A 27,676-nucleotide genomic window follows, 5' to 3' on the forward strand; every position below is an offset into this window, starting at 1 on the left:
ACCTCCAGCAGAACCAGGCTCAGGGAGGGGCAGTCTTCTGCTGGGACTGGTTGGGGCTGAGGGAGAGAACCAGGAAAAAGACATGCTGTGGAGGGGAGCAGAGATCGATCACTAATGATTAAATGCAGAGTGGTGCATACAGAGCAAAAAGAGAAAGAAACAGTGCATCATGGGAACCCCCCAGCAGTCTACGTCTATAGCAGCATAACTAAGGAATGGTTCAGGGTCACCTGATCCAGCCCTAACTATAAGCTTTAGCAAAAAGGAAAGTTTTAAGCCTAATCTTAAAAGTAGAGAGGGTGTCTGTCTCCCTGATCTGAATTGGGAGCTGGTTCCACAGGAGAGGAGCCTGAAAGCTGAAGGCTCTGCCTCCCATTCTACTCTTACAAACCCTAGGAACTACAAGTAAGCCTGCAGTCTGAGAGCGAAGTGCTCTATTGGGGTGATATGGTACTACGAGGTCCCTAAGATAAGATGGGACCTGATTATTCAAAACCTTATAAGTAAGAAGAAGAATTTTAAATTCTATTCTAGAATTAACAGGAAGCCAATGGAGAGGCCAATATGGGTGAGATATGCTCTCTCCTTCTAGTCCCCGTCAGTACTCTAGCTGCAGCATTTTGAATTAACTGAAGGCTTTTTAGGGAACTTTTAGGACAACCTGATAATAATGAATTACAATAGTCCAGCCTAGAGGAAATAAATGCATGAATTAGTTTTTCAGCATCACTCTGAGACAAGACCTTTCTGATTTTAGAGATATTGCGTAAATGCAAAAAAGCAGTCCTACATATTTGTTTAATATGCGCTTTGAATGACATATCCTGATCAAAAATGACTCCAAGATTTCTCACAGTATTACTAGAGGTCAGGGTAATGCCATCCAGAGTAAGGATCTGGTAAGACACCATGTTTCTAAGATTTGTGGGGCCAAGTACAATAACTTCAGTTTTATCTGAGTTTAAAAGCAGGAAATTAGAGGTCATCCATGTCTTTATGTCTGTAAGACAATCCTGCAGTTTAGCTAATTGGTGTGTGTCCTCTGGCTTCATGGATAGATAAAGCTGGGTATCATCTGCGTAACAATGAAAATTTAAGCAATACCGTCTAATAATACTGCCTAAGGGAAGCATGTATAAAGTGAATAAAATTGGTCCTAGCACAGAACCTTGTGGAACTCCATAATTAACTTTAGTCTGTGAAGAAGATTCCCCATTTACATGAACAAATTGTAATCTATTAGACAAATATGAATCAAACCACCGCAGCGCAGTGCCTTTAATACCTATGGCATGCTCTAATCTCTGTAATAAAATTTTATGGTCAACAGTATCAAAAGCAGCACTGAGGTCTAACAGAACAAGCACAGAGATGAGTCCACTGTCCGAGGCCATAAGAAGATCATTTGTAACCTTCACTAATGCTGTTTCTGTACTATGATGAATTCTAAAACCTGACTGAAACTCTTCAAATAGACCATTCCTCTGCAGATGATCAGTTAGCTGTTTTACAACTACCCTTTCAAGAATTTTTGAGAGAAAAGGAAGGTTGGAGATTGGCCTATAATTAGCTAAGATAGCTGGGTCAAGTGATGGCTTTTTAAGTAATGGTTTAATTACTGCCACCTTAAAAGCCTGTGGTACATAGCCAACTAACAAAGATAGATTGATCATATTTAAGATCGAAGCATTAAATAATGGTAGGGCTTCCTTGAGCAGCCTGGTAGGAATGGGGTCTAATAAACATGTTGATGGTTTGGATGAAGTAACTAATGAAAATAACTCAGACAGAACAATCGGAGAGAAAGAGTCTAACCAAATACCGGCATCACTGAAAGCAGCCAAAGATAACGATACGTCTTTGGGATGGTTATGAGTAATTTTTTTCTCTAATAGTTAAACTTTTGTTAGCAAAGAAAGTCATGAAGTCATTACTAGTTAAAGTTAATGGAATACTCAGCTCAATAGAGCTCTGACTCTTTGTCAGCCTGGCTACAGTGCTGAAAAGAAACCTGGGGTTGTTCTTATTTTCTTCAATTAGTGATGAGTAGAAAAATGTCCTAGCTTTACGGAGGGCTTTTTTATAGAGCAACAGACTCTTTTTCCAGGCTAAGTGAAGATCTTCTAAATTAGTGAGACGCCATTTCCTCTCCAACTTACGGGTTATCTGCTTTAAGCTACGAGTTTGTGAGTTATACCACGGAGTCAGGCACTTCTGATTTAAAGCTCTCTTTTTTAGAGGAGCTACAGCATCCAAAGTTGTCTTCAATGAGGATGTAAAACTATTGACGAGATACTCTATCTCACTTACAGAGTTTAGGTAGCTACTCTGCACTGTGTTGGTATATGGCATTAGAGAACATAAAGAAGGAATCATATCCTTAAACCTAGTTACAGCGCTTTCTGAAAGACTTCTAGTGTAATGAAACTTATTCCCCACTGCTGGGTAGTCCATCAGAGTAAATGTAAATGTTATTAAGAAATGATCAGACAGAAGGGAGTTTTCAGGGAATACTGTTAAGTCTTCTATTTCCATACCATAAGTCAGAACAAGATCTAAGATATGATTAAAGTGGTGGGTGGACTCATTTACTTTTTGAGCAAAGCCAATAGAGTCTAATAATAGATTAAATGCAGTGTTGAGGCTGTCATTCTCAGCATCTGTGTGGATGTTAAAATCGCCCACTATAATTATCTTATCTGAGCTAAGCACTAAGTCAGACAAAAGGTCTGAAAATTCACAGAGAAACTCACAGTAACGACCAGGTGGACGATAGATAATAACAAATAAAACTGGTTTTTGGGACTTCCAATTTGGATGGACAAGACTAAGAGTCAAGCTTTCAAATGAATTAAAGCTCTGTCTGGGTTTTTGATTAATTAATAAGCTGGAATGGAAGATTGCTGCTAATCCTCCGCCCCGGCCCGTGCTACGAGCATTCTGACAGTTAGTGTGACTCGGGGGTGTTGACTCATTTAAACTAACATATTCATCCTGCTGTAACCAGGTTTCTGTAAGGCAGAATAAATCAATATGTTGATCAATTATTATATCATTTACCAACAGGGACTTAAAAGAGAGAGACCTAATGTTTAATAGACCACATTTAACTGTTTTAGTCTGTGGTGCAGTTGAAGGTGCTATATTATTTTTTCTTTTTGAATTTTTATGCTTAAATAGATTTTTGCTGGTTATTGGTAGTCTGGGAGCAGGCACCGTCTCTACGGGGATGGGGTAATGACGTCATCTATAAACCCAGAGAATATATTCACGAGAGTTTTAGACACTAGAGTTTAATGCTGCTGTCCATGGAGCCTGATCAGAGTGTCTGAAATGCATTTGTCCTGTCGTGAACGTACTGAGATTACCCTATCCTACCCATAATGCACTGCTGGGCACAGCATGTGCTCACTAAAACCTTAAAAATTAGCACATTACTTTAAAACTAAAACATATATCTGATATTTTCGCTTTATAAAACTTCAGACATGACAGTAATTTTAAATAACTTGTCCAAAATTAGTTTGGTTAAAATTTGAACCATAAGTTAAAAATGTATGCCTCTGGATGACTTGGGTGATATTGTCAGCGTATCAGTATGGTGTTAAAGGAAATGATTTTTTTGTGTGTGTGTGTGTGAGACCAGTTCTCCTTTGCCTGCAGAGGATGGAGTAGTTTCTCCTGGAAGCAGCTCTTTTCTGTTTACAGAGGGTGGAACTATACATCTGTTAGGAAACTTTTAACAAGTAGGTGCTCAACTGATTTTAAATTTTAAAAATGTTTGCCACTGCTCAGCTTTGTTTACTTATGGACAAAAATTTATTGGAAGATAATTAGTCCGATAATGGTTTTTAAAGTTATCTAAAAAGATAATCCGATAATGAAAACATTATGTTCGATAATTATCTGTTATTGGATTATCGGAACTGTGCCCACCACTGGTTCCAAAGTCATTAAATGCAGCAGACCAACTAGAACCAAACCACACATTCCTGGACAGTCAATTCTGTGCTTCCTCTCACTGGCTTTATTTCTTCCGAGGCTTATACAGTCATTTTGACAACGTGATCCAACTTTTAACTTTGTGTCTGTCCATTATTGATTGCAAAATCACTCTTTTGCGAGCTGCCGTTCTGCCTAAATGCTCGTTTTGAGCGCAAGTCATTGCATCAGCGCGCACAGAGTGTGCCTCATCTGATTCATTATAACAAGATGTTAAATCCCTCCCTCTGTTTTACCAAGCTATTAAAACATTACAAATAATTACCTTTAAGCTGTTCCAAATACGAGGTCTGTTAGAAAAGTATCCGACCTTTTTATTTTTTTCAAAAACCTGATGGATTTGAATCACGTGTGCTTGCATGAGCCAACCTTGAACCTTCGTGCGCATGCGTGATTTTTTTCACGCCTGTCAGTTGCGTCATTTGCTTGTAAGCAGCCTTTGTGTGAGGATGGGTGGAGTCTCTCATCATTTTTTCTTTGCAAGGAAATGGCAGAACGACTGGAGCAGCGCGACTGCATCAAATTTTGCCACAAACTGGGCGACAGCCAGCTGGAAACCATTCGGATTATTCAGACGGCTTTCGGTGACGATCCTCTGGGCATCACACAGATTAAGGAGCGGTACAACCGGTTTAAAGATGGCCGCACAATGGTGGAGAGCGTGCTGCACTGCGGGCGGCCATCAACATGCTGAAATGACCAAATCATTCCAAAGTGAACGCTGTGGTGATGTGGGACCGTCATGTGACTATCCGAGAAATTGCGGAAGAGGTGAACATCAGCACTTTTTTGGCACATTCCACTGTGACAGAGATTTGGCCATGAAAAGAGTGGCTGTGAAATTCATGCCGATGGCTTCGGCACAAAGCTGCTGATGGAGCAAAAGCGCCACTGCGTTGAAGCCTCACAGGACATGCTGTGACTTGCCCACCTTTTCCACAATTTCTCGGATAGTCACATGACTGAAAAGCCACCAAAAGCCGTCTGAATCTTCCAAATGGTGGAAGAGGTGGGCATGTTACAACATGTCCTGTGAGGCTTCAACACGGTATGAATTTCACTGCAACTCTTTTCATGGCAAAATTTTCTGTCACAGTGGAATGTATCGAAAAAGTGCTGATGTCCACCTCTGCAATCAACGTAGAGAAATGACCATTTTCCTGACAAACACCCTCAAAATCATCAGCCACTCTGAAGAATCAATAAGGGAATCATTAAGTAAAAAGGCTATTGATGTCGGTGGATCGAATCAATTCCTAACGATACCCGAAAGAACAAGTTCCTGATACCCAACCCTACTCACTGCTAAAACAACCCTGCTAAAACTTAAGTCTCCTTTTGTCCTCCTTCCAGCTGCTACCCCTTGGAAAAACAAATCCGGTAGGCTTTCGTCCACTTTCACAAAATGTTTTTGTCTGTCCAGAAGGACTTTGGACTGTCCAATATGTCACTTACTCCATTTCTTTCTTTCAGAATTCGAATCATCCCAGGTGACAGAGAAGAAGAGGACAGTCTACCAGATGGCTCTGAGTAAGTGGTTGTTCCTGCTGAATCTCTTCACCCCTCTCTCGTCCACTTCCGAGTGTGTTTCCCTTCTGTGCTTCATCGTTTCTGTCTTTGTTGCGGTACATTTTTCTGTTTCATTGCCGTTTGTCCCTCTCTTCTCTGTCTCTGTCTTTCCCTGTTTCCACTCAGATAAACTTGATGAAATTCTTGCCGCAGCTCAGCAGACAATCAGCAACAACGAGGCACCGGTGACACGGGGCCAGGGGCCAAAACGAGACAGGGGACGAAGTTTCTACGGCAACGAGGTGTGCTTGACTTGATTTGTACTAAAGAATTAACTTCACCTGAAATATATGATTTCTTTAACGTAATAAAATATAACTCTAACGGAAGAGACACTTTGAAATTATTCATGCATTTTGTTTTTCTACTTTCTCTGAATGTTCATCAGCCAAACTACGCGGATCAGTCTGAGATGGGAATGATGTCCTCTGGGCTGGGCCTTGGTTTTGACCATGGTCAGTACACATCGGGTTACGCCCCACCGCACGGTATGCTGCGGCAGAAATCCATCGGTGAGGTTGTCTGTTATTTCTGTTTGCCCCTCCCTCTGCCTGTCTGTCTGTCCTCCAGACCAGCAGAGGTCGACACTGTGCTGACTTGTCTGTTTGTGGCCAATAGTGTGCACATCTTGTATTTATAGCCGATCATGTGCTGTACGTGTATCTGTTTATCTGTCTGTACTTGTGCTCTGCTTCAGAGGGAAAGTAGAATACTGTTTGTGCTACTATCTGTTATATTAACACGTCACAAACCTTCTTTTATTCTGTTGTCTTTTTTCTAGATGGGTGCTTAATGCTTATTAAGGCTTTTGGGCAATTCTACAGTCATGGAATTCCAATGACAGCAAAATCTGGCCTTACCGTTAAAAATGTGCTGCGATTGTATTTCCGTAAGCAAAAATTTGCCCTTTTCTAAATCTCCCTTGGTAACAGCTGCATGTTCTCTACCAACCCAAGAAAATACTGCTGTCCAGATGTTACTTTCAAAACTGTAAATTGTGCTTGTCAGGAGAAATTCCGTCCTTCCATACATACTTCCAGCATACTTATGCATGGTAAAACTTAAGAACCGTAAAACTTTCAAAATATAAATTTTTATACATTAATACTGGGAGGTCAAAGCTCTAAGGTAAAAAAAAAAATCAAACTTTTCTGACATTTATAAATACCTTTTTTTTTTTTTTTTTTTACTGAATTTTGGGTTACAAGTAGAAAATGTACCAGAAGCCCTGAAATGCTCATATCACCCACTATCACCCATGGTGACAAAAGCTGCTCAAATGTGCAGTGTCAACTGTTTACTTATTTGCAATGTTATTTTTGTGAAAATAAGATGGACTGACAGCCACAAATCAACTTGCAATTGTGTCCCTGAATGTATGAGACTAACTAACTAACTAACTAACTAACTGCCTGACACACTAACATTAAAAAAAAAAAATCTGAGGACAGACTCATTGGCAGGTAGATGGGCAGGTAGATTTTGACAGCACACCCTCAGCTTTATTGTTTCTTGTTGCACTTTTTCTGCCCTCTTGCCGTTCTTCTTTTCACGATCGTGTTTTGAACTAACCTTTTGAATCTGTGTTTCATCCCTGTGTATTGCTCTTTCCATCTGTGGATGCTGTAACACAGGGGTACCCGAGGAGGAGAAACAGTTCCTGCATCCTCCTGCCATGAAGTTTGCCCGCAGTCTGTCAGTACCCGGCGCAGATGAAATCCCCCCACCTCCAACCACGGCTCCTCCAGACCCTCCTTTGTCTTCTGCTCCACCACTTGGTTGGCGAGCTAAATCATCTCAGCAGCCCTCTGTCTTCATGTCTCAGTCAACATCAACTGCTTCACACTACCAGCCCTACTCCCAGGGAGTTCACTTTACCCACGGGAGCAGAGAGAGAGCAGGTGGTCCAAGCACCGGGCCTGGAGGGCTGGACCACTCGACCCCATATGCCCTTGCAGCTGCACACACTGCACAAAGCAGGACTGCCTCACGGAAGGTTGCCTATACCGGGGAGGGTGTTGGATCTGGTGGAGGGGCAAAGGCAGCAGTTCTTAGGAGAGGCTACAGCACTGCTGTTCCCCCATCCAGCATCGCTACAGTTATGCCCCAGCAGCAACAGGCTACCCAGAGTCAACCCCAGCGAGCAGACTGCAGTGCAGCTGGGACTGGATCAGGAGTACCTAAAGCAGGCATACGAAGAGGTAAGGGCCCCCTGGTGAAGCAATCCAAGGTAGAAGATCTGCGCATAGGCCAGGGTACACTGGGCAGCAAGGACTCAATGGAAAAAAGTTCCATTCCCATTCCCACCATCATTGTCAAGGCTCCTTCAACGAGCAGCAGCGGGCGCAGCAGCCAGGGTAGCAGTGTGGAGGCTGATGGTCCTGCTTCAGGAGAGGCAGATGAAGTGAAAACATCCCATGGTCCTCCTTCTTCTACTTCTGCTCCACAGCCTCCTGCCCCACCTTCCATTCCAGCACCACCACCTCCATCCTTGCCTTCCATTCGAGCTCCAGATAATTTGGACTTTACCAGCCAGTTTGGGGCTGCAATCGTTGGTGCAGCTCGTCGAGATAGGGAGCGATTCCATGAAGCCCGCAGAAAGAGTGCCTCCTTGTTCATGTCCGCTGAAGAAGATGTGGGTCTCTTGGCAGTGACTGATGGAATGGGAGGAGATGGAGGTATAATAAGGACTCAGGTGTCACAGCAGCAGCTCAGCACACAGTCTGAAGGTTCATCCATAAGGCTGCGTCCTTCCAAGTCTATTGATGAAGGGATGTTCTCTGGAGACACATTCATCCATTACACCCGCAGTATGCCTCCAGCTTTCGGTCTACCTGAGTACTCCTCACCTGCTTTAGACTATCAGCCTAAGTCTGTTCCTACAGACTTGTACACAGCAGCAGGTAGACAGCCAGCAACTTCTACCACCACTACCTTCATTCACCCACTAACTGGGAAGGCTCTTGACCCCACATCACCACTGGGCCTAGCTCTAGCAGCCAGGGAGCGTGCTCTTCGGGATGACAGCAGGTTAAGGAGGGGAACTGAGCACCACTTCAGTCGTCAAATGTCCACCATCGTCTTTCCTTCATCTGCGGTCACCTCTCAGCCAGTATCATCTGCTGCCCAGTCTTCCAGCTCCTCCTACCTGGTAACGTCCTCTTCTCTGGCTGCTACCACACCTACTGTTGGCCGTCCACCATCACCCAGAATTCTGAGAGGAGGGGGAAATGTTTGGAGTGAGGATGGTGGTGGGGGCGAGAGGGAACGGGAAGGTGGAGGGGCTCGAGAAGGTCTACGGGTTCGCTTCTCTGAGGATCAAACAGTCCACACTACCCACTATCAGGCTCAGCCCTATCAACCATCCTACAAGGAACGGGAGAGAGAAAGGTCAAGAGAAAGAGAACTGGACAAAGAAAGGGAAGGTTACATGAGGAGAGCAGGGCAGGTCGGTTCTAACGCAGATCCCACTGATAACACCGGTCAGCAGACATCCCAGCAGCCTCAGAGGCCATCTTTTCTCAGGATGGAAAGTCAAGCTGATGCCTATAATCGTTCCCTCGCCCCTTCCTCTTCTGAGCCTACCAGTACCCAACAGACAGTGAACACTACTGGGAGCACTGGGAGTGGACTAATGGTTCTCCCGCCTCCTGCCCCCTCAGTTGATGCAGACGATGAGTTTGTCTACGCAGACCCTCTTCCTCCTCCCTTAGAGTTTGCTAATAGTTTTGACAGGGGGATAGGAGGAATGTCAGGGTACTCTCAACATGGGCTGCTCCGCAATAGCCTGACATCCTGCCAGCGGCAGGTCCCACCACCTCCACCACCACCTCCTCCTCCTCCACCACCTCCACCCCCTCCACCGCCCCAAAAGGAACCTTTTATAAGTGGATTTCCTGCCCATACACCCCTCCCCTCACCACAGGCAGGGGACTCCACTGCATCCAGCCTCACGTCTTATGACAGTGAGGTCGCCAACCTGACTCAGTCTGCTCTCTCACCCTCACAAACATCGCCAAACCCTCCGCCCCCTCCCTCACCCTCGGCCCTTCAGCCCACATCGATAGCAGGTGCCCCACCTGCTCCATCTGTTTCACCACCACCTCCACCTGGCTATCATAGACCCTTCTCCATATCCCACCCGCACCACTTATACAACAGCACTCACACAACGACATCTGCTACACATGCAGTTGCACCACCCTCAGCCTATCGTGGTCCCCCCTTGCCCTCCTCTACCGCTGCCACCTCTGCTCCACACCGGGGCACCGCCTCCCTCGCCACGACCGCTAGCTGTGCTGCTACCACCGCCGCTGCTGCCACCACAACAAGCACCTCCACTCAGCTCTACCAGGAGCGGACACATACCACACACACGACTCCTTCCACCACAATCACGAGCAGTCGCAGAATGGGGGAGCACCACCGTCCTCCCCCAGCTGCAAAGAAAGGTGAGTCCCAGGAGACGGTTATCGACTCTGGGATTGAAGAACTGGACAGCCGCAGCAGCAGTGACCACCACCTGGATAGCATCCTGGCTCTGAGTGGTAGCAGGGGGGACAGAACAGGAACTGCGGGGCGGGTGGCCGGGGGAGGTGGGACTGCAGAATCAGAAAGGGGAGGTGGAGATTTTCTGGAGTCTTATATGAGTTATCTGGATGGACAAAGTTTTGAAATGCAAAATGCCACAGCAACAGCATCCACCTACCCAAAAACCAGTCGGTACAGAGAAGGCAGTCGTGCTGGTGACCTACACAGACAGACCAGCACCGCCCCCGCCTCCTTCCACTCCCACAGACGGAGGGACGATCAAGAGGAGGATGACATCGAGGAGGGAGTGACGGAGGATGAGAGCGCACAGGATGGGTACGGATTGAGGGACATACAGAATTTGGGACGACCCACCTCTCCGTACTTTGATCGCCCACGCACCCCTGATATGAAGCCTCTGTGGGGCGAGGGACAAATGTCCAGCGAAGGAGGAGGCCAATCAGGGACGCTTTTAGAGGGGAAGAAGATTTACCCTCCTGCGTCCAGTATGAAGCCCAGCATCATCAATGAACTGAGCAGCAAACTGCAGCAAAGAAGCAAAGAGAGCTGGAGCAGCCAGAGACCACTGAGCAGACACAGGTACACAGCAGGCCACACTGTGTCCATCTTCTCTTGCCTGCACAGCCTGAGCTTGGGTTTATGTTGCTGCTGATGCACAGAATTGTGATTCTGTCTGAGTGTGTGTCTGTAGGTGCTCTACCTTCTGTGATTGATGTTCAGGCCTGTGGGGTCTAGTCTAAAAGCTTTGTCCGTACTGTGTAAATCTACTTATTTTAATGTCCCTGACTGTTTTTCCTCCATGTGTCTTGCTCAGAAGCATAAACAGGTAACACGAACCTCCATTTATAGTCCATGAGCCAGTAGACAATTTTCACCAAATCACTCCCACTTAAGGGGACTAAACAGTACTTACAGTCCAGCCTCAGTGTAAGATGTCCTACACAAAATGTATGGTGGCCTTCCAGGGTGGTCGCTGTAGCCAGGTAGGGGTCAATGAAGAATTACACAGGGGTTAAAATTTAAAAACTAAAAGGGTTTTAAGAAGTAGCAGTTTGCACCATGTGCCACGCTTAGTTATCGAGTTATGGGGTAACACATGTCACATGTCATATAATCAAATGGACATCAACCTTGTTGACCTTTACTGTACTTCGGAGACCAAACAGTCTCATGGTCAAAACTATTCCATTAATTATTTTATTTGTGCAACCAGTCATTTTTATCGAGCACCTTTAACATCTGACCCCTGTACAAACTGAAATTGACAGTTTTTCACCATTTTTTTTTTTTTTTTTTTTTTTGGTACTATAAATAATTTTCTATTTTCATTCAGGTTTTCAGAAGACTCTGCGTCAGCTCTAAGCCCGCCCTCGGTCCGATCCCAGTCACCATCTCCCATCTCGTTGTCACAGCCATCGCTGTCCCCGTCCCCCACCCCTGCCTCCCAGTACCCCAGCTGGGGCCGTTCTCCATCACCTCAACCGCCAGCTGCATCTCAGCCTCCTCGTTCACATTCCCCGCTCTCCCCAACATCTTACTCCCCCTACCCCACCTCCCCCAAACACAGACCTGTATACCGAACCAAAGCTTTGGAATTCCAGTTCATTCCCAGTCGAGAGTCTCGCAAAGCGGAATCCCACCTCCTCCAGCGGAGGCGAGCTCCCAGCCCCCTCATCTCACCCTCAGAGAGGCCCAAGATGGGACCACCACGGCCCTCGTCACTTCCACTTCTCCCTACTTCACCTCTTTACAGCGCCATGTACGACCTCAGAGGTTCCATCACACCACCATCACCTGGAAATCCGTTGGGAGATCCGTACTTCTCCCCTTCTCCTCCCCTGTTTGCACCTTCAGGAGCACCTCCTCCACCAAACTCCACCTTGGTTGTTTCTCGTTCCCTCTCTCCAACTCATTTCCTGTCTGGGACCTCTTCTCCACCCTTGCACCCTCTCCCTCCACCCACCTGCCTGAGTTACCCCCATCTCCCTCCCCCGTCTCCTACTAAGCCCTTTGCCTCCAAGCCGCTGCCCTACTGGACCAAGTACGATGTTGCAGACTGGCTTGGGTACCTGAATTTGGGCGAGCACAGAGAGCGTTTCCTGGACAACGAAATTGACGGCACCCACCTGCCCTCCCTGACCAAGGAGGATTACCTGGATTTGGGGGTGACGCGGGTGGGCCATCGCATGAATATAGAACGAGCCCTGAGGAGTGTCATTGACAGGTAGGACGAAGATGTTTATTGTCAAATTAATCTGCTCAGGTATTTTATAAAATGCATGTTAATGATGCGGTCAAAGACAGCAGGATGTGCTTATTATTTAAATTTTTTTAGGGGTGGTGGCCAAATGGTTAGTGCGCTTGTTTCCAGATTGGAAGGTTCCCGATTCATTCATTCATCCCTGTCCATTCATGCAATGTGGAGTCGAGTCAGGAAGGGCATCCGCTGTAAAACCTGTGCCAAATTAACATGCAGGTTGACCTTCAATCTGCCAAAGACTCTTAATTGTTTTTCTGGTGGTGGATGTTAGCTGATACTCCCTGAGAACAGATGTTCTGTGTTTCTTTTCTACGGAGCATCCAGAAAGTATTCACAGCACTTCACTTTTTCCACATTTTGTTACGTTACAGCCTTATTCCAAAATTGAGTAAATTCATGTTTTCCCTTCAAAATTGTACACACAACATCCCATAATGACAATGTGAAAAATGTTTTTCTTTTGTTTTTTTAACTTTTGCAAATTTATTAAAAATAAAAAATAAGCAATCACAGGTCCATAAGTATTCACAGTCTTTGCCATGAAGCTTAAACTTGAGCTCAGGTGCCTCCTGTTTCCACTGATCATCCTTGAGATGTTTCTGCAGTTTAACTGGAGTCCACCTGGAGTAAATTCAATTGATTGGACATGATTTGGAAAGACACACACCTGTCTACATATAAGGTCCCACAGTTGACAGTCAGAGCACAAACCAAGCATGAAGTCAAAAGAATTGTCTATAGACCTCAGAGACAGGATTGTCTGGAGACACAAATCTGGGGAAGGGAACAGAAACATTTCTGCTGCTTTGAAGATCCCAATGAGCACAGGACTCCATCATCTGTAAATGGAAGAAGTTCAGATCCATCAGGGAAGAAGGACCTTAGTCAGGGAGGTGACCAAGAACCCGATGGTCACTCTGTCAGAGCTCCAGTTATACAACTTCATGATGAAGTGGTATAGAGGAGGATTTTACCGTAGCGTGTCATACTGTTTGTATTTCTTCATCACTATTGTAAATAAAGTCCAAGACATATTGAGTGGCAGCTTCACCATCAGAGAGTCTCATCCACAACGACTACAAAAGACTCCAAGCTGTCAGTGATGTTAAAGGGGGCAACAAACAGTATTAAGAACAGGGGGATGGGAACTTTTGATCAGGGTCATTTGGGCCATTTTTGTTGTCATTATGATTTGAAAGGAGGAAACATGATTGTTTGACAATAAATGGCTTCATCCAGACATTAACCATGAGGGAAAAACAAGTTTTTGTGTTATCATTTATATTCTCTGAAAAATGACCAAAAAAGAAATTCTGCCAGGGTATGTAAACTTTTGAGCGCAACTGTATATAACGCTTTTTCATCTACATCAGAAGATCAGAGCACTTTACAATGATGCCTCGCATTTACCCATTCACACACTGATGTCAGGGTGTTGCTATACAAGGTGCTCACTACACACAACGGGAGCCACAAGGGGGTTAAAGACCTTGCCCAAGTGCCCTTAGTGATTTTCGGGTCTGGCTGTGTTTTGAACGGAGGATCCTCTGGTCTGAAGCCCAACACTTAACCACTAGATCATCACCTCCCCTAAGGTGATCGCTGGCTGGAAAATCTGACCTCACAGGGACAGAAAGCCGGTGAAGAGACACCATAATGGGTGTCATATGGTTGAACTTTCTGCTTCTTGTCAAACTCTGGCGGCAGAATTTTAAACCAGTTGTAGACCCCTAATGCTGGGCTGCGGTAAACCAGAAAATAGAACATTGCAGTAGTCCAATCTAGAAGAGACAAACGAAACGCATGAATCAGGGTCACTGTGTCAGCCATAGACAGGATCGCTATGTTTTGCAGGTGGAAGAAAGCAGTCCTCATAATATCTCTAATGTGGAGGTCAAAAGACAATGTGATGATGTCCAGATGATGTCTTGGTGGCTCCCCTCACTCATGTCCTTCTTGCATGTTCACTCAGTTTTTGAGAACTTCCTCCAGACAGATTTATGCCGTCCCCTGATTTGTCTGTTGCACTATGTGCACGAGTCCTACGGCAGGTCTGGACCACTCGTAAATTTTGTTCATAAAAAAACCCTCTCAAAATATGAAAAACTATGTTGGTTCTTGCATGAGACCCACTGTTGTGATTTTGGTCTGTGCTAGTGAGCTGCAGCAGATCATCAATGACAGATGTCCAATAAAGGGGCGTGTTCAAGGATGCATCAATGGTTCCTCGCTTGTAACTCCTCCTCCATCCTACAGCCACATATTGGGGATGTCCTTCAAGGTGGTGGACTGGTGTTTTACTGTGGTGCAAACATGTTTCAGGTGCACAGGCTAGAAACTGCTCAAAATGTCAGTGTCCTCACGAATGCATCAGAATTTTCAGGATTTTTCTTGAAATCCGTATTTTATAGGACAGTCTGGATGAAGTATTCCTGACTATTTTTTCAAGCATCTGCTTGACTGCCAAAATAAGGCTTAAAATGGGTCTAGTTTTGTCTAAACCTCAAATATCCCACCCCCAGCATGATTTTACAATAGTTGTAAACACAAAAATGAGAGATGTGATGCATGTTATGTTTTTATGTAATTGCTGCAGAAATATAAAATATATTAAATGCAAATCATTAAAGCTGCTTTACTTTGCTCATTTTGCTTGTTTGTCTTAGTTTCCTTGTTTGTCTTATTTTGCTTGTTTGTCTTATTTTGCTTGTTGGCTTAATTTCCTTGTTTGGCTCATTTTGCTTGTTTGTCTTATTTTGCTTTTTGTCTTAATTTCCTTGTTTGGCTCATTTTGCTTGTTTGTCTTATTTTGCTTTTTGTCTTAATTTCCTTGTTTGGCTCATTTTGCTTGTTTGTCTTATTTTGCTTTTTGTCTTAATTTCCTTGTTTGGCTCATTTTTCTTGTTTTGCTTGTTTGTCTTATTTTGCTTTTTGTCTTAATTTCCTTGTTTGGCTCATTTTGCTTGTTTGTCTTATTTTGCTTTTTGTCTTAATTTCCTTGTTTGGCTCATTTTGCTTGTTTGTCTTATTTTGCTTTTTGTCTTAATTTCCTTGTTTGGCTGGCTCTCACTGCGGTATTGTATCACTTCCTGTTCCGGAGCACAGCGGTGTTTTTCTGTATCTGTTAGCTGTTTAATCTGCGCAGTTAGATTGATCTAGTTATCTAGATTACGATTTGTTTCCCAGTGTAATCTTCACGTGCCTTAACTAAAGCACTCCTTCTGCTGAATCACCTCTAAATTATTTACACATTATTCACTTTGCGTGTTTTTAGGAATCCGCTAGCTTAGCGCAGCTACTAGCTCTTAGCCGATTTAGCATGGCGGCTTCTCCTGTCTCTCCCGCACTTTTCTGCTCTGGGTGTGAAATGTTTAGTTATTCCTCGGCCTCCTTTAGCAGTAACGGTACTTGTAATAAGTGTAGCTTATTCGTAGCTTTGGAGGCCAGGCTGGGCGAATTGGAGACTCGGCTCCGCACCATGGAAAATTCTACAGCTAGCCAGGCCCCTGTAGTCGGTGCGGACCAAGGTAGCTTAGCCGCCGTTAGTTACCCCCTGGCAGATCCCGAGCAGCCGGGAAAGCAGGCCGACTGGGTGACTGTGAGGAGGAAGCGTAGTTCTAAACAGAAGCCCCGTGTACACCGCCAACCCGTTCACATTTCTAACCGTTTTTCCCCCACTCGGCGACACACTCGCCGAGGATCAAACTCTGGTTATTGGCGACTCTGTTTTGAGAAATGTGAAGTTAGCGACACCAGCAACCATAGTCAATTGTCTTCCGGGGGCCAGAGCAGGCGACATTGAAGGAAATTTGAAACTGCTGGCTAAGGCTAAGCGTAAATTTGGTAAGATTGTAATTCACGTCGGCAGTAATGACACTCGGTTACGCCAATCGGAGGTCACTAAAATTAACATTAAATCGGTGTGTAACTTTGCAAAAACAATGTCGGACTCTGTAGTTTTCTCTGGGCCCCTCCCCAATCGGACCGGGAGTGACATGTTTAGCCGCATGTTCTCTTTGAATTGCTGGCTGTCTGAGTGGTGTCCAAAAAATGAGGTGGGCTTCATAGATAATTGGCAAAGCTTCTGGGGAAAACCTGGTCTTGTTAGGAGAGACGGCATCCATCGCACTTTGGATGGAGCAGCTCTCATTTCTAGAAATCTGGCCAATTTTCTTAAATCCTCCAAACCGTGACTATCCAGGGTTGGGACCAGGAAGCAGAGTTGTAATCTTACACACCTCTCTGCAGCTTCTCTCCCCCTGCCATCCCCTCATTACCCCATCCCCGTAGAGACGGTGCCTGCTCCCAGACCACCAATAACCAGCAAAAATCTATTTAAGCATAAAAATTCAAAAAGAAAAAATAATATAGCACCTTCAACTGCACCACAGACTAAAACAGTTAAATGTGGTCTATTAAACATTAGGTCTCTCTCTTCTAAGTCCCTGTTGGTAAATGATATAATAATTGATCAACATATTGATTTATTCTGCCTAACAGAAACCTGGTTACAGCAGGATGAATATGTTAGTTTAAATGAGTCAACACCCCCGAGTCACACTAACTGTCAGAATGCTCGTAGCACGGGCCGGGGCGGAGGATTAGCAGCAGTCTTCCATTCCAGCTTATTAATTAATCAAAAACCCAGACAGAGCTTTAATTCATTTGAAAGCTTGACTCTTAGTCTTGTCCATCCAAATTGGAAGTCCCAAAAACCAGTTTTATTTGTTATTATCTATCGTCCACCTGGTCGTTACTGTGAGTTTCTCTGTGAATTTTCAGACCTTTTGTCTGACTTAGTGCTTAGCTCAGATAAGATAATTATAGTGGGCGATTTTAACATCCACACAGATGCTGAGAATGACAGCCTCAACACTGCATTTAATCTATTATTAGACTCTATTGGCTTTGCTCAAAAAGTAAATGAGTCCACCCACCACTTTAATCATATCTTAGATCTTGTTCTGACTTATGGTATGGAAATAAAAGACTTAACAGTATTCCCTGAAAACTCCCTTCTGTCTGATCATTTCTTAATAACATTTACATTTACTCTGATGAACTACCCAGCAGTGGGGAATAAGTTTCATTACACTAGAAGTCTTTCAGAAAGCGCTGTAACTAGGTTTAAGGATATGATTCCTTCTTTATGTTCTCTAATGCCATATACCAACACAGTGCAGAGTAGCTACCTAAACTCTGTAAGTGAGATAGAGTATCTTGTCAATAGTTTTACATCCTCATTGAAGACAACTTTGGATGCTGTAGCTCCTCTGAAAAAGAGAGCTTTAAATCAGAAGTGCCTGACTCCGTGGTATAACTCACAAACTCGTAGCTTAAAGCAGATAACCCGTAAGTTGGAGAGGAAATGGCGTCTCACTAATTTAGAAGATCTTCACTTAGCCTGGAAAAAGAGTCTGTTGCTCTATAAAAAAGCCCTCCGTAAAGCTAGGACATCTTTCTACTCATCACTAATTGAAGAAAATAAGAACAACCCCAGGTTTCTTTTCAGCACTGTAGCCAGGCTGACAAAGAGTCAGAGCTCTATTGAGCTGAGTATTCCATTAACTTTAACTAGTAATGACTTCATGACTTTCTTTGCTAACAAAATTTTAACTATTAGAGAAAAAATTACTCATAACCATCCCAAAGACGTATCGTTATCTTTGGCTGCTTTCAGTGATGCTGGTATTTGGTTAGACTCATTCTCTCCGATTGTTCTGTCTGAGTTATTTTCATTAGTTACTTCATCCAAATCATCAACATGTTGATTAGACCCCATTCCTACCAGGCTGCTCAAGGAAGCCCTACCATTATTTAATGCTTCGATCTTAAATATGATCAATCTATCTTTGTTAGTTGGCTATGTACCACAGGCTTTTAAGGTGGCAGTAATTAAACCATTACTTAAAAAGCCATCACTTGACCCAGCTATCTTAGCTAATTATAGGCCAATCTCCAACCTTCCTTTTCTCTCAAAAATTCTTGAAAGGGTAGTTGTAAAACAGCTAACTGATCATCTGCAGAGGAATGGTCTATTTGAAGAGTTTCAGTCAGGTTTTAGAATTCATCATAGTACAGAAACAGCATTAGTGAAGGTTACAAATGATCTTCTTATGGCCTCGGACAGTGGACTCATCTCTGTGCTTGTTCTGTTAGACCTCAGTACTGCTTTTGATACTGTTGACCATAAAATTTTATTACAGAGATTAGAGCATGCCATAGGTATTAAAGGCACTGCGCTGCGGTGGTTTGAATCATATTTGTCTAATAGATTACAGTTTGTTCATGTAAATGGGGAATCTTCTTCACAGACTAAGGTTAATTATGGAGTTCCACAAGGTTCTGTGCTAGGACCAATTTTATTCACTTTATACATGCTTCCCTTAGGTAGTATTATTAGACGGTATTGCTTAAATTTTCATTGTTACGCAGATGATACCCAGCTTTATCTATCCATGAAGCCAGAGGACACACACCAATTAGCTAAACTGCAGGATTGTCTTACAGACATAAAGACATGGATGACCTCTAATTTCCTGCTTTTAAACTCAGATAAAACTGAAGTTATTGTACTTGGCCCCACAAATCTTAGAAACATGGTGTCTAACCAGATCCTTACTCTGGATGGCATTACCCTGACCTCTAGTAATACTGTGAGAAATCTTGGAGTCATTTTTGATCAGGATATGTCATTCAAAGCGCATATTAAACAAATATGTAGGACTGCTTTTTTGCATTTACGCAATATCTCTAAAATCAGAAAGGTCTTGTCTCAGAGTGATGCTGAAAAACTAATTCATGCATTTATTTCCTCTAGGCTGGACTATTGTAATTCATTATTATCAGGTTGTCCTAAAAGTTCCCTAAAAAGCCTTCAGTTAATTCAAAATGCTGCAGATAGAGTACTGACGGGGACTAGAAGGAGAGAGCATATCTCACCCATATTGGCCTCTCTTCATTGGCTTCCTGTTAATTCTAGAATAGAATTTAAAATTCTTCTTCTTACTTATAAGGTTTTGAATAATCAGGTCCCATCTTATCTTAGGGACCTCGTAGTACCATATCACCCCAATAGAGCGCTTCGCTCTCAGACTGCAGGCTTACTTGTAGTTCCTAGGGTTTGTAAGAGTAGAATGGGAGGCAGAGCCTTCAGCTTTCAGGCTCCTCTCCTGTGGAACCAGCTCCCAATTCAGATCAGGGAGACAGACACCCTCTCTACTTTTAAGATTAGGCTTAAAACTTTCCTTTTTGCTAAAGCTTATAGTTAGGGCTGGATCAGGTGACCCTGAACCATCCCTTAGTTATGCTGCTATAGACGTAGACTGCTGGGGGGTTCCCATGATGCACTGTTTCTTTCTCTTTTTGCTCTGTATGCACCACTCTGCATTTAATCATTAGTGATTGATCTCTGCTCCCCTCCACAGCATGTCTTTTTCCTGGTTCTCTCACTCAGCCCCAACCAGTCCCAGCAGAAGACTGCCCCTCCCTGAGCCTGGTTCTGCTGGAGGTTTCTTCCTGTTAAAAGGGAGTTTTTCCTTCCCACTGTCGCCAAGTGCTTGCTCACAGGGGGTCGTTTTGACCGTTGGGGTTTTACATAATTATTGTATGGCCTTGCCTTACAATATAAAGCGCCTTGGGGCAACTGTTTGTTGTGATTTGGCGCTATATAAAAAAAATTGATTGAATTGATTGATTGTTTGGCTCATTTTGCTTGTTTGTCTTATTTTGCTTTTTGTCTTAATTTCCTTGTTTGGCTCATTTTGCTTGTTTGTCTTATTTTTGTTGTGAAGGTGTCGTAGCACGGACCCACAACAGGGGGCGCAAATGAACGGACAATGACTAAACCAAAAGGTAACAATTTAATGTTGTGACGCTACACAACGAAAACACAGAAAATATGCACAGTCAATTAGCACCAGGTGACGTGTGGCAGGCTCGAAGATAGGAGACCCCCCCGACGAGAGAGAAGCCGTACTCCACGCGGCTTCCACCACCAACGGTCTGAAGAACACCGGAGCCGCCAAGTCCCGAGTCCCCAGGTGGCCTCTGTTCCCGGCTGTCGACCCTGGCACTGCTGGCAGAAAGCAAAAACAGGATGTGTGAGTGTGAGTCCGCACACTCAGTAATACACAGTCCAACACTGATGGGAGGGAGCACCTCCACCTCCAATCATACACTCAAGCAGCTCCTGTCAGTCACTTATCTGGAGGGAGTGGGAGGCGAAGACGTCGCGGTTCCCACAACACGCCACTCCGACAAAACTGTCCCACAGGAATAAACGGCTGCAAACAGAGATCAAAACGTGGATTAATCCAAATACTGCAGAGACGGATTACCTCAGGAATGGTAGTCGATTTCTCGGCGAGGAGGTGGAGTTGCAGTCCGGCTTTTATGGTGGTGATGATGATGAACGAGTGACAGCTGGGGCAGGGGATGAATGACAGCTGTCACTTCTTCTAGGTCTGGTGCCCTCTCGTGCTTGGAGCCCGCACTCCAAGCAGGGCGCTCTCTGGTGGTGGTGGGCCAGCAGTACCTCCTCTTCAGCGGCCCACACAACAGGACCCCCCCCTCAACGGGCGCCTCCTGGCGTCCGACCAGGCTTGTCCGGATGTCTTGCGTAGAAATCGGCCAGGAGGGCTGGGTCCAGGATGAAGCTCCTCTTCACCCAGGAGCGTTCCTCAGGTCCATACCCCTCCCAGTCCACCAGATATTGGAAACCCCAGCCCTTACGATGGACGTCCAGGAGCCTGCGCACTGTCCAAGCAGGCTCCCCGTCGATGAGCCGGGCAGGAGGCGGCGGTGGTCCCGGAGTACAGAGGGGCGAGGTGTGGTGTGGCTTGAGACGGGAAACATGAAAGACGGGGTGAATCCGCAGTGAAGCCGGGAGTCGAAGCTTCACTGCGGCCGGGTTGATGATCTTGAGGATCTTAAATGGTCCGATGAATCTGTCTTTCAATTTAGGGGAGGCGACAGACAGAGGGATGTCCTTGGTCGAAAGCCACACCTCCTGCCCAGGCTGGTATGTGGGGGCCGGGGAACGCCGGCAGTCCGCATGGGCCTTAGCCCTCGTCCGGGCCTTTACCAATGCAGAGCGGGCAGCCCGCCACACCCGGCGGCACCTCCTGAGGTGGGCCTGGACCGAGGGCACACCGACCTCTCCCTCCACCAACGGGAACAACGGGTGCTGGTACCCCAAACATGCCTCAAAAGGGGAGAGGCCGGTAGCAGACGAAACTTGGCTGTTGTGGGCATACTCGATCCAGGCCAGATGGTGACTCCAGGCCGCCGGATGCGTGGAGGTGACACATCGGAGGGCTTGCTCTAACTCCTGATTAGCCCGCTCTGCCTGGCCGTTGGTCTGGGGGTGGTACCCGGACGAGAGACTTACGGCGGCCCCCAGCTCCTTACAGAAACTCTTCCACACCTGTGAAGAGAACTGGGGGCCCCGATCCGAGACGACGTCCGACGGTATCCCATACAGCCGCATGACGTGGTGGACCAGGAGGTCTGCTATCTCCTGGGCCGTCGGGAGCTTCGGGAGGGCCACGAAGTGGGCCGCCTTGGAGAACCGGTCCACTATCGTGAGAATCACGGTGTTGCCCTGGGACGGCGGGAGGCCCGTGACGAAGTCCAGGCTGATGTGAGACCAGGGGCGATGAGGCACTGGCAGGGGATGGAGGAGTCCCGTCGTCCTCCGGTGGTCCGCCTTACCCCTGGCGCAGATGGTACAGGCCTGGACGTAGTCCCGGACGTCGGTTTCCAGGGACGCCCACCAGAAGCGCTGCTGGACCACTGCCACGGTCCTGCGTACTCCGGGATGACAGGACAGCTTGGACCCGTGACAGAAGTCCAAGACGGCAGCTCTTGCCTCTGGTGGGACGTAGAGTCTGTTCTTGGGGCCGGTCCCCGGGTCCGGGCTTCTTGTCAGGGCCTCCCGGACGGTCTTCTCCACGTCCCAGGTGAGGGTGGCCACGACAGTGGACTCGGGGATGATGGTCTCGGTGGGGTTCGACAACTCCGCTTTGGCTTCTTCTTCATGCACCCGGGACAATGCATCTGGTTTTTGGTTCTTGGTCCCGGGGCGGTACGTGATCTGGAAGTCAAAGCGCCCGAAGAACAGAGACCAGCGGGCTTGCCTGGGGTTCAGCCGCTTGGCGGTCCGGATGTACTCCAGGTTCCGATGGTCCGTGAAAACCGTGAAGGGCAACGACGCCCCCTCCAGCAGGTGTCTCCACTCTTCAAGAGCCTCCTTCACCGGGAGGAGTTCCCGATTGCCGACGTCATAGTTCCGTTCAGCTGGGGTCAACCTGCGGGAAAAAAAGGCACAAGGATGGAGAACCTTATCAGCCTCCACGCTCTGGGACAGCACGGCTCCTATCCCTGAGTCAGAGGCGTCCACTTCAACTACGTACTGGCGATCAGGATCAGGCTGCACCAGAACTGGTGCAGTCGAGAACCGGTGTTTCAACTCCTGGAATGCGGCTTCGCACCGATCCGACCAGGTGAAGGGGACTTTGGTGGAGGTCAGGGCAGTCAGGGGGCTAACTACCTGACTGTAACCTTTGATGAACCTCCTATAGAAATTTGCAAAGCCGAGGAACTGCTGTAGTTTCCTACGGCTTATCGGTTGGGGCCAATCTCTCACCGTCGCAACCTTGGCCGGATCAGGGGCGACGGAGTTGGAGGAGATTATGAACCCCAAGAAGGACAAAGAAGTGCGGTGGAACTCGCACTTCTCGCCCTTCACAAACAGCCGATTCTCCAACAACCGCTGTAGGACCTGACGTACATGCTGGACATGGGTCTCAGGGTCCGGGGAGAAGATGAGTATATCGTCCAGATATACGAAGACGAACCGATGCAGGAAGTCCCGCAAGATGTCGTTTACCAAAGCTTGGAACGTCGCGGGGGCGTTGGTGAGGCCGAACGGCATGACCAGGTACTCAAAGTGACCTAACGGGGTGTTAAACGCCGTCTTCCATTCGTCTCCCTCCCGGATCCGAACCAGGTGGTACGCGTTTCTAAGATCCAATTTAGTGAAAATTTGGGCTCCATGCAGGGGCGTAAACACAGAATCCAACAGGGGCAACGGGTATCGGTTGCGAACTGTGATCTCGTTCAGCCCTCAGTAATCAATGCATGGACGGAGTCCGCCGTCTTTCTTGCCCACAAAAAAGAAACCAGCACCCATCGGGGAGGTGGAGTTTCGGATCAGCCCGGCAGCTAAGGAGTCCCGGATGTAGGTCTCCATTGATTCGCGTTCCGGACGTGAGAGGTTGTACAGCCTGCTGGACGGGTACTCAGCGCCCGGGACCAAATCGATGGCACAATCATACGGTCGGTGCGGGGGAACAGTGAGCGCCAGATCTTTGCTGAAAATGTCAGCAAGATCATGGTACTCCTTTGGCACCGCCGATAGATTGGGGGGGGACTTTGACCTCCTCATTAGCCGTAGTGCCGGGAGGAACCGAGGATCCTAGGCACTCCCGGTGGCAGGTTTCGCTCCACTGCGTCACAACCCCAGATGGCCAATCAATCCGGGGATTGTGCTTCACCATCCATGGAAAGCCCAAAATCACTCGGGAAGTAGATGGTGTGACGTGGAACACTATCTCCTCCCTGTGATTCCCAGACACAACCAAAGTCATTGGTTGAGTCTGATGTGTGATTAATGGAAGCAGGGTGCCGTCTAGTGCTCGCACCTGCAATGGTGCCGGCAGAGCCACCAGGGGGAGCCCTACTTCCTTTGCCCATCTGCTGTCCAGCAGATTCCCTTCCAACCCTGTGTCTAATAGTGCTGGGGCATGAAGGGTTAAATCCCCACTCAGGATTATTACTGGGATTCGTGCAGATTTGCGGGGTTTTCCCGCGTGCGTATTATGGCCCACCCTTAGCCCAGTTTCTAAGGACGGGCGTTGTAGTTTGACCGTTTAGGGCAGTCCCTCTGCATGTGCTCACATGAGCCGCAGATAAAACACTCCCCGCGGGCCAGTCTCCTTTGTCTGATGTTTGTTTTTACTTTGGCCCTGCTCGTGTCTATAGCCTCCTCAGCAGGGGGAGCTGTAGCCACATGGAGCTCTCTGGCAGTGAAGCGTGGGGACGACGTCACTTTGTCGGAACCGGAAGGAGGAGGGACGGCTCGTGCCCGGTCACGCCCCCCGGCCTGCTCCCGACGATGCTCGTTTAAGCGGTTGTCTAAGCGTATAACTAAATCAATAAGCCCGTCAAAATCCCGCGGTTCCTCCTTAGCCAGTAGGTGCTCCTTGAGGACCGGTGACAGTCCATTTACAAAGGCGGCGCGGAGCGCAACGTTATTCCAGCCGGACCTCGCTGCCGCGATGCGGAAGTTGACTGCATACTCGGCTGCGCTACGGCGCCCCTGTCTCATCGACAGCAGCACGTTTGAAGCGGTCTCGCCTCTGTTGGGATGATCAAACACTTGTTTGAACTCCCGTACAAACCCAGTATAAGACGTTAGGAGCCGTGAATTCTGCTCCCAAAGCGCCGTAGCCCATGCGCGTGCCTCTCCTCGAAGCAAATTGATCACATAAGCCACCCGGCTAGCGTCTGATGCGTACATGACAGGGTGCTGTGAAAAGACGAGCGAACACTGCATGAGGAAGTCCGCGCACGTCTCGACACAGCCCCCGTACGGTTCCGGAGGGCTTATGTATGCTTCAGGGGACGGTGGGGGGGTTCGTTGAACGACCAGTGGAACGTCTGATACAGGCCCAGGACCAGCCAGAGGAGCGGCTGCAGCAGCGCCCTGCTCGTGCGCTTCCACCCTGGCGGTGAGAGCCTCCACCCTCCGATTAAGGAGGACATTCTGCTCGGTCACTAAGTCTAACCGAGCCGTGAAGGCGGTTAAGATCTGCTGCAGCTCACTCAACACGCCTCCTGCTGACGCCTGCGCTCCTGGTTCTTCCATTGGCCGTTCAAGCTCGGGTTGACGCCCCTCGGAGTCCATGACGATGGCCGAGAAATCCTGTTGTGAAGGTGTCGTAGCACGGACCCACAACAGGGGGCGCAAATGAACGGACAATGACTAAACCAAAAGGTAACAATTTAATGTTGTGACGCTACACAATGAAAAGACACAGAAAATATGCACAGTCAATTAGCACCAGGTGACGTGTGGCAGGCTCGAAGATAGGAGACCCCCCCGACGAGAGAGAAGCCGTACTCCACACGGCTTCCACCACCAACGGTCTGAAGAACACCGGAGCCGCCAAGTCCCGAGTCCCCAGGTGGCCTCTGTTCCCGGCTGTCGACCCTGGCACTGCTGGCAGAAAGCAAAAACAGGATGTGTGAGTGTGAGTCCGCACACTCAGTAATACACAGTCCAACACTGATGGGAGGGAGCACCTCCACCTCCAATCATACACTCAAGCAGCTCCTGTCAGTCACTTATCTGGAGGGAGTGGGAGGCGAAGGCGTCGCGGTTCCCACAACACGCCACTCCGACAAAACTGTCCCACAGGAATAAACGGCTGCAAACAGAGATCAAAACGTGGATTAATCCAAATACTGCAGAGACAGATTACCTCAGGAATGGTAGTCGATTTCTCGGCGAGGAGGTGGAGTTGCAGTCTGGCTTTTATGGTGGTGATGATGATGAACGAGTGACAGCTGGGGCAGGGGATGAATGACAGCTGTCACTTCTTCTAGGTCTGGCGCCCTCTCGTGCTTGGAGCCCGCACTCCAAGCAGGGCGCCCTCTGGTGGTGGTGGGCCAGCAGTACCTCCTCTTCAGCGGCCCACACAACAATTTTGCTTGTTTGTCTTAATTTCCTTGTTTGGCTCATTTTGCTTGTTTGGCTTATTTTGCTTGTTTGTCTTAACTTGCTTTTTGTTTTAATTTCCCTGTTTTGCTTAATTTGCTTGTTTGTCTTATTTTGCTTTTTGTCTTAATTTCCTTGTTTGGCTCATTTTGCTTGTTTGCCTTATTTTGCTTTTTGTCTTAATTTCCTTGTTTGGCTCATTTTGCTTGTTTGTCTTATTTTGCTTTTTGTCTTAATTTCCTTGTTTGTCTTATTTTGCTTGTTTGTCTTAATTTCCTTGTTTGGCTCATTTTGCTTGTTTGTCTTATTTTGCTTTTTGTCTTAATTTCCTTGTTTGTCTTATTTTGCTTGTTTGTCTTAATTTCCTTGTTTGGCTCATTTTGCTTGTTTGGCTTATTTGTCTTAACTTGCTTTTTGTTTTAATTTCCCTGTTTTGCTTAATTTGCTTGTTTGTCTTATTTTGCTTTTTGTCTTAATTTCCCTGTTTTGCTTAATTTGCTTGTTTGTCTTATTTTGCTTTTTGTCTTAATTTCCCTGTTTTGCTTAATTTGCTTGTTTGTCTTATTTTGCTTTTTGTCTTAATTTCCTTGTTTGGCTCATTTTGCTTGTTTGTCTTATTTTGCATTTGTCTTAATTTCCTTGTTTGGCTCATTTTGCTTGTTTGTCTTATTTTGCCTTTTGTCTTAATTTTCTTGTTTGGCTCATTTTGCTTGTTTGTCTTATTTTGCTTTTTGTCTTAATTTCCTTGTTTGGCTCATTTTGCTTGTTTGTCTTATTTTGCTTGTTTGTCTTATTTTGCTTTTTGTCTTAATTTCCTTGTTTGGCTCATTTTGCTTGTTTGTCTTATTTTGCTTTTTGTCTTAATTTCCTTGTTTGGCTCATTTTGCTTGTTGGTTTAATTTTCTTGTTTTGCTTGTTTTAGGTTAATTATGCATTGTGTTCATTTTACACACAAAATGAAAGTGGATCAAATGCTCGGCTCTGACAGGTCCTCTGGTTGGACATCAATTATTATTATTTACTCTGTAAACATAATAATAAACATAATACTTTGAGGAAAATAATTATAGATGAAATACACTCTTTCCTCCTGGAAATATGATGATATCTGCAAAGATTTAAATATGAAAAAATGACCTTTGTCCTGCACAGCAGTGTCGATGAATGTTAACATCAACACAGCAATCCCGCCACCTGGTGGTGCTGCCGCAGTAATGCACACACTGATGGGATAAGAATCAATAAAATTGGTCAAATTTAAATATTTATTTATGGTTCATTTCATGCTGTTTCATTGAATAAGCAATAAAAGGAGAGATATGAATCAAAGCTGTGTTATGGTTCATATATTCATTTACTTTGTGGGAGTATAAGTTGCACACACACGTGTTATATATATATATGTGTGTGTCTGTGTTATATATATGTGTGTTCTATATGTGTGTGTTATATATATGTGTGTTATATATATGTGTGTGTGTGTTATATATGTGTGTTCTATATATGTGTGT

General features: G+C 46.2%; 1 protein-coding gene and 1 long non-coding RNA gene across 2 annotated transcripts in view; one reads left to right on the forward strand and one right to left on the reverse strand.

The window, feature by feature from the left end:
* The window catches only part of shank1 (SH3 and multiple ankyrin repeat domains 1), a 276,665-nt gene extending 264,315 nt beyond the window's left edge, over positions 1 to 12,350 (forward strand). The window contains exons 21-26 of the mRNA XM_034189594.1: positions 5,356 to 5,382; positions 5,476 to 5,532; positions 5,698 to 5,813; positions 5,960 to 6,083; positions 7,206 to 10,701; positions 11,456 to 12,350. Coding sequence (XP_034045485.1) covers positions 5,356 to 5,382; positions 5,476 to 5,532; positions 5,698 to 5,813; positions 5,960 to 6,083; positions 7,206 to 10,701; positions 11,456 to 12,350 — 4,715 coding nt within the window. The remainder of the gene's footprint in view (positions 1 to 5,355; positions 5,383 to 5,475; positions 5,533 to 5,697; positions 5,814 to 5,959; positions 6,084 to 7,205; positions 10,702 to 11,455) is intronic.
* A 366-nt stretch (positions 12,351 to 12,716) lies between these two features.
* LOC117528500 overlaps positions 12,717 to 27,676 on the reverse strand; it is a 30,630-nt gene continuing 15,670 nt past the window's right edge. Inside the window, exons 5-6 of the long non-coding RNA XR_004565786.1 lie at positions 23,171 to 23,177; positions 12,717 to 12,726 (exon numbers count right to left, since the gene is read on the reverse strand). This is a non-coding gene — a long non-coding RNA (uncharacterized LOC117528500). The remainder of the gene's footprint in view (positions 12,727 to 23,170; positions 23,178 to 27,676) is intronic.

This window comes from Thalassophryne amazonica, chromosome 16, assembly GCF_902500255.1.
Source record: "Thalassophryne amazonica chromosome 16, fThaAma1.1, whole genome shotgun sequence".
NCBI classification, from domain to species: Eukaryota; Metazoa; Chordata; class Actinopteri; order Batrachoidiformes; family Batrachoididae; genus Thalassophryne; species Thalassophryne amazonica.